This window comes from Adiantum capillus-veneris, chromosome 13 (genome assembly GCF_014529385.1).
Source record: "Adiantum capillus-veneris isolate H3 chromosome 13, ASM1452938v2, whole genome shotgun sequence".
Taxonomy (NCBI): Eukaryota; Viridiplantae; Streptophyta; class Polypodiopsida; order Polypodiales; family Pteridaceae; genus Adiantum; species Adiantum capillus-veneris.
In genome coordinates, this window is record NC_140943.1 from 88,389,179 (window position 1) to 88,395,067 (window position 5,889).

The 5,889-nt window shown below is 42.4% G+C and overlaps 1 protein-coding gene across 3 annotated transcripts; it reads right to left on the minus strand.

Annotated features, from left to right (window-relative positions):
* Positions 1 to 429: 429 nt before the first annotated feature.
* Positions 430 to 4,707, minus strand: LOC147444413 (elicitor-responsive protein 1-like). Of its 3 annotated transcripts, none has more exons than XM_086527852.1 (6): positions 4,422 to 4,707; positions 2,554 to 2,658; positions 2,345 to 2,471; positions 1,212 to 1,283; positions 1,087 to 1,129; positions 430 to 1,002 (listed from the first exon to the last, which is right to left on the minus strand). In XM_086527852.1, exons 1-6 carry the CDS (start codon positions 4,453 to 4,455, stop codon positions 655 to 657), a joined length of 729 nt encoding a protein of 242 aa, XP_086383978.1. In that variant the 5' UTR covers positions 4,456 to 4,707; the 3' UTR covers positions 430 to 654. The 3 variants fall into 3 exon arrangements, with proteins under 3 accessions (XP_086383978.1, XP_086383979.1, XP_086383980.1); XM_086527853.1 differs by lacking the exon at positions 4,422 to 4,707 and adding an exon at positions 4,222 to 4,355; XM_086527854.1 differs by lacking the exon at positions 4,422 to 4,707 and adding an exon at positions 3,630 to 4,073.
* Between the last annotated feature and the right edge of the window lie 1,182 nt (positions 4,708 to 5,889).

Genomic DNA, 5,889 nt, shown 5'->3' on the forward strand with positions numbered 1-5,889 from the left:
CAAAAAATGTGTTTCAATGGTGAAAGACATTTGCCGCCGGAGGATGCATTAATATGAAAGCATCAACTTGTACACCATTAAACTCTTGCTATAATTGCCATGCTTGCAATGCTAAACTAGATATTTGTAATGCCAAGACCACCTAAACCCGGTCACATATGGGCTAGTCTAATAGTACTAAATTAAATACATCACAATCTTGTTCTCATTGGAAGATCCCAACACAAATAGACATCTTAGTCTCAGAGATGAAACCAACAATCAAACTAACAAGCACTTTCATAGCCATGTTCTCTCAACGTGTTGAAAAACAGTGCTTGTGCTCGTGCTCATGCCCGTGCCCATGCAATCATGACTACAAAAACAGGCTGACAAACAGCATTTGCAAGCATTGCACAATATTGTTTGTACAAGAATGAGATGTCTCTATTTTGCCAGTAGTGTACGAGTGTTCCTATTTACAAGTAGTAGTTTACAGGAGAGAATGAACACGGCTTTAAGGCCTCTACCATATGATAACAGGCGACAGGAATATGTAATTGCCAAGAAGGATGATAGCATATCCATTTGGTTGAGCCGCACCTAGCGTTGGCCAAAAGCAAGCTGATTTGAAATAGCTAAATCTTTTCGTCTTCTCTTCAAGTTGATGGCATCTCAATATGGAGGATAATGTCCTGCTGCTGGAGGGGCACCATAGCCTTGCGGAGGATAGGTGGGTGGAGGATACGACTGTGGAGGGTAAGGAGACTGAGCTCCAAAACCTGCTGGAGGTGTATATGCCCCTGCAGAATAAGTAGGATACACAGCCTGTGCGGGAGGGGGATAGGAGGGTGCATAAATAGGGGGATAACAGGAGCAATCTGATGGCGATGGTGGTGGGTATGGTGAAGCTGCTGCATAAGGAGGTGGTGGATAATATGCCAGGTTTGCAGGTGGATACACTGGGGGTGATTGATGTGTAGGAGCCACCTGCTGTACAGATGACACCTTTTGCGCTCCTTTCTACACACACCAGCATAGACTTGTTCACTAATCAAACGCTCAAATAGAGGCCAGCACACTTGAAAAACTAGAAGAAAAACTCACAGGATTTTTATAATGCAAAATGACTCTGATCTCGCCTGCCCTTCTGTAAAGTTGCGTGCAAATTGGGTCAGGTTTCAATGTGGCACAACGAAACATACGGTATGAATGATGTTCTAGCTCCTTACCTGCCGCTCCTCGTTGTCAAAGGCCAAGTACTGTCGTGATATCCGTCTGTGAAAACCTTCTGAAGGATTATCCTGTTCCAGAATGAAAGTGTCATTAGTCTGCAAATTTTTATGACTCACTATTCCCGGATCACCAAATCGGAACTAAAATATCAATTCTGACACTAGTTCACCCTCATCATCATATCATTGCTCGCAAATGCCCCTTGTAAAAAATCGCATCATCTCAAGTAAGATAAAATGATCCAATTTGTTTAGCACTCGACAGTTCATAACCCACCTTGTGTAAAAAAAATCGCATCATCTCAAGTAAAATAGAATGATGCAATTTGTTTAGCACTCAACAGTTCAAAATTGTGCGCCTTTCAGTGTGTAGTTGTTCCAATGATCAAACTTAAGAGCCAAGAAAGCATCAATCAAAATCAATAGAGCCAATGTCACATCATGTGGATCACCCAGCCAGGCAACAAGGGTATAGCAATCAAAATAGAAACAACCCCAACATACAACAGACTGCCTTGATTCCCAGACGTTTCTATGGAGCTCTGTGTAATTGGTGAAATCCTTGAGAACTCCAATAAGCACACCCACATGCTGATCCTGAGCCTGAAGAACCTATTTTGAATCAAACTGTCAACAGATCCAGGACAAGCAAACAATGACAATCCTCCCGGCCCCCCCACCCACCCACCCACCCACCCAAAAGAAAAAAAACAAGAACAGAAAAATGATAATAATAAACTCCCAAAAAACAAAATAAAAGCATCCATAACCGTTTGGAACTGCAAATAAGATTGACACTGGTCTGAATTAAAATCAGACTCAATCATAACCGTACAAAGGTAATGACCCTAAACTGGTAGACCTTTCATTGTAAGCAAGATATGAAGCATCATAACCAAAGCAGACGATAACAGTTGCAATTATCATGGAACAGACATATAAGACTAAACCATTATATTTTACATCTTCCATGCAAAGTAATTACTTGCAAATCAACCAGTACATGACGTCCTCTTTCTCACACTGCAATGCACAAAAATGCTTGTAAAGACAAGGATTCTTAACATCTGATAATTAGAAGATTCGGGAAAAAAAAAGGATAAAATCTAGCGATCTTTGTTAACACTTACTTTCCAGAGCCTATAAAATCGTCAGCACTCAAAGTGTTACTATTCCAAACCGCAACATTGATCTCTCGAAGGCCCTCAATAAGCGGAAGCATGTACTTCTCATTAAAGTTAGGATTCCGTCCACCATCTGTATAGTACAGCTCAAAGATTAGTTTCCAGCTGCCTTATTAAGAAAGCACAATCATCAGCCTTAATGACACAAAAGTTACCTGTATCAGTCTGGGTCCGATACTTGTTACCTGCATATTCAAGGATAACATAAGGGTCTTGCCTTGAAATCCATTCAGTATCTTTCAAGTTCCTACATCCAATAACTGCCAAAAAAATAAATGCCGCTGTTGGGTTAAGCGTGTCAAAAGAAGCACTTTAAAGAAAAGCTTAGTCTTGTGTCTTAATCAATGAAGTTAATCTTCATTAGAAAGAAGGATATAAAGTCAAACCTATGATCAAACAATATCTTTACTCACTCAGATCATAAATAAACACATGCATATTAAAGGTTTATCTCCATCATCCAATTTAAGGACCAGAAAAACTTCTCATGACTTTGAAGTATCCCATCGAGAGGACAAGAGTGTTCCAAACAGGAAAGGTAAAAGCATTTTATAAAAATAGTTTCCTCAAGCATACGCCAGAGTTCATTCAAGGCTCCACAATTAAAACATACAGCATTCAGTTTGAAGGTGGAACGCTTGGAAATAAGTGTTCATAAACCTAGACAAGGTGGAGATGAAGAAAACCATGTGCGTAATTCAAAGTCGAATTCAAGAACTTTTGAAAACAATCAATAAAATCTCTTTATATACTAAATGGCAGTGAGCTGCCGAGCTCACTGTCTGCTGTGTGTCCCTCTCTCCCTCCCTTCTGGGCGTGTCATGCACTCCAGCTAATAAAATTTGCTCAACAGTTTTTCAAAAAAAAAGCAGCTGGTTTTCAAGGAAACCACAGACTATTGTAGAAAGATCTCAACGTGGCTGAGCCAAGCAGACTGCAATTTGTACCAAGCAGCTGCTCCTCAACAAAAAAATATCTCCTCCCTCTCTCTCTCTCTCTCTAGATGATGGCTTTCTATAGAGAGCATCTTCTCTACCTCACAGGAGATGGGTTAGTGATTTGACCCAACTACATGGACACACATATGTCTCATGGTTTGCGGTGTGTCATTGGTCAAATACGCACATCCTCACATCAGCTGGAGATTGAGACAGGTAGATTTAGAGGGATACCAGCAGACAACAGGATATGCCGCTTATGCCAGTTAGAGCCAGAGACAGAGCTACATTACATGTCATTGCACAGTGTACTATGAGATACGGGGCCGTTTCCATTGCTTATTCAGAGAGGGTTTCGGTCCTTTCTCTAGGGTCATGAGTTATGAGGATCAGAGATGTTTTGGGCTATATCTACTCGAGTTACATAGATATAGAGACACTTTACTGGGGAAAGATAGAGAGAGACGGTCCCAAAGACAGATTACAGATTTCTTTTCACTAGATATGGGACAGCTAGAGGAGCAATCATCATTGCAGAGCTCAGCCCACACTCATTCGACCACTACCGGCACTCTCATCGATTGAGCATTGGAGCTACGAAGATCCAGTTGCCACGATTGAGGAGAGGGGCTACACAACATCGACGGAGACTACAGCAGAGGATTCGAGCCATACTCTCTCGATATTTAGAGTGCAGATGAGGAGTAGTGTCTAGTTCTTTTGTACCCAGACACGTATTTAGATTCACCATTTTGTAACAGATTGGTCTCATAGGTCATTTTGGCCTTTTGAAGACGTTAATATAACATTTCATTTCACTTCCTCTCTCTCTCTCTCTCTCTCTCTCTCTCTCTCTCTCTCTCTCGTCCAAAGGACGTCACGCACTCCTGCTAATAAAATTTGCTTGACAGTTTTTCATTGAAAAGCAGCTGGTTTTCAAGGATTGTACAAAGATCTCAAGGCGGCTGAGCCAAGCACACTGCATTTGGTACCAAGCGGCTGCTCCTCGACAAAAAAATATATATCTCTCTCTCTCTCTCTCTCTCTCTCTCTCTCTCTCCAGACAACTGCAAAACAAGGCATACCTGTAATGTCGAGGAGTTGATCTTGCACCGACATAGATTAGAGAGGAACGCAGAACGAAATGGTTTGTGTTTGATAGGGGCAACTGCGTGCGCGCGTTATTTGGCGGAGAAAAAGAGAGAGGGAGACGTTCAAATTGAAGATGTGTAGAATGCGATCACCATTTATGGGCGGGAATGCGTTAGTAAACTTCCTATGTAGCTTCTCGTACTGAACGCGAAAACCCACTTGAGAAGCTGCTTAGCAAGACTTGAGGCAAGTCCTTTTAGAGCTAGGTCGCCCCCAGGAGTGGGGGAGGAAGGAATCCATCTTTAGAAAATCCGATTTTCTATGCACCATTATAGAAGCCCTCTATAGCAATGATAACCCCGAAAACCCCTACGTTTTTCAAAAGTTTAAGCTATCATTCCGGAAAGAAATGCAAAAGCATTTTTCTCTCCACATTTGCCCAGTCAGAGTGTTCGCTTTGCATCGATAATTTCTCCTCCTTTGCAGCCGAAACTATCTATCTCTGTTGGTGCGACCAGAGGTCTGTTTTTTCTCTCTTACCCTAGCTACACCGAGCGCGACTCAAGCATTTCTCTCTCCGGATTTGCCCAATCATAGTGTTCGCTTTTCATCGATAATTTCTCCTCCTCTGCAGAGCTGAAACTATCTTTCTTTGTTGGTGTGATTAGAGGTCTGCTTTTTATCTCTTACCCCTGCTACACCAAGCGCGAATCATCTCTTACTGCGGATTGTCCTTCAATCCTCGGCAAGAAGGTAGACCTCAACACTAAATTCCCCGGGGCCTTGAAATAACCTAGAGTGGTAGAATTGGCGGCAAAAACTAGGGCACATTTCATGCGACGCTCGTGATCCGATCGAAACTACAGTCTCGTGAGAGAATGTATCTGAGGCAAGCCACCATCTCACCCCACAAAAGGCCTCTAAACCAAACACATTGAGTCCTTAGGGCAAGTTGTTGTAAGAGCAAGTGAAATAGCTTGGGGAGCAATGAAACCCATGCAAGCATGTGGTAAGAGCATCGGACTGCCTACGAGGGCGGGGGTTTTCAACGTCGATAACTCTTTGAGGGCCGTCCGATCGGCTTGAGATTCATGTGAATCTCTACCACCATTGACCCCACCACCCTGGGTTAATTTAAGACCCTAGGGTGGGAGATAGTGTAGTGGGATGGCAACATCAATACCTCTCTCTCTCATTATTAATGTTTTGGAGAAGTGTCTCGCTTAGAGTTGTCCAACTAAAGATTTGGTTGTTCAAGTTTATCATAATCTTCCAAAACACTCACGCAAAACAACAACATCAACAATAACCACAACTACAACATAGACAATGACCATGACTTCGACTACAATAAGGAAGCACTTGAAGGCTCTCTCTCTCTCTCTCTCTCTCTCTCTCTCTCTCTCTCACACACACACACACACCTTTGCTTGCCTTGATGTGTTTGTGTTGCATTCAAAG

Bases quoted from the DNA above. Each gene is read 5' to 3' on its own strand.
- LOC147444413 (XM_086527853.1), bottom strand. From the start codon at position 4,321: ATGCAGTGTGCTTGGCTCAGCCGCCTTGAGATCTTTGTACAATCCTTG. The intron at 1,284-2,344 runs GTAAGTGTTAAC...ATTCTGGAACAG, and splicing joins GATTTTATAGGCTCTGGAAA to GATAATCCTTCAGAAGGTTT. The intron at 1,130-1,211 runs GTAAGGAGCTAG...GCAACTTTACAG, and splicing joins TTGACAACGAGGAGCGGCAG to AAGGGCAGGCGAGATCAGAG.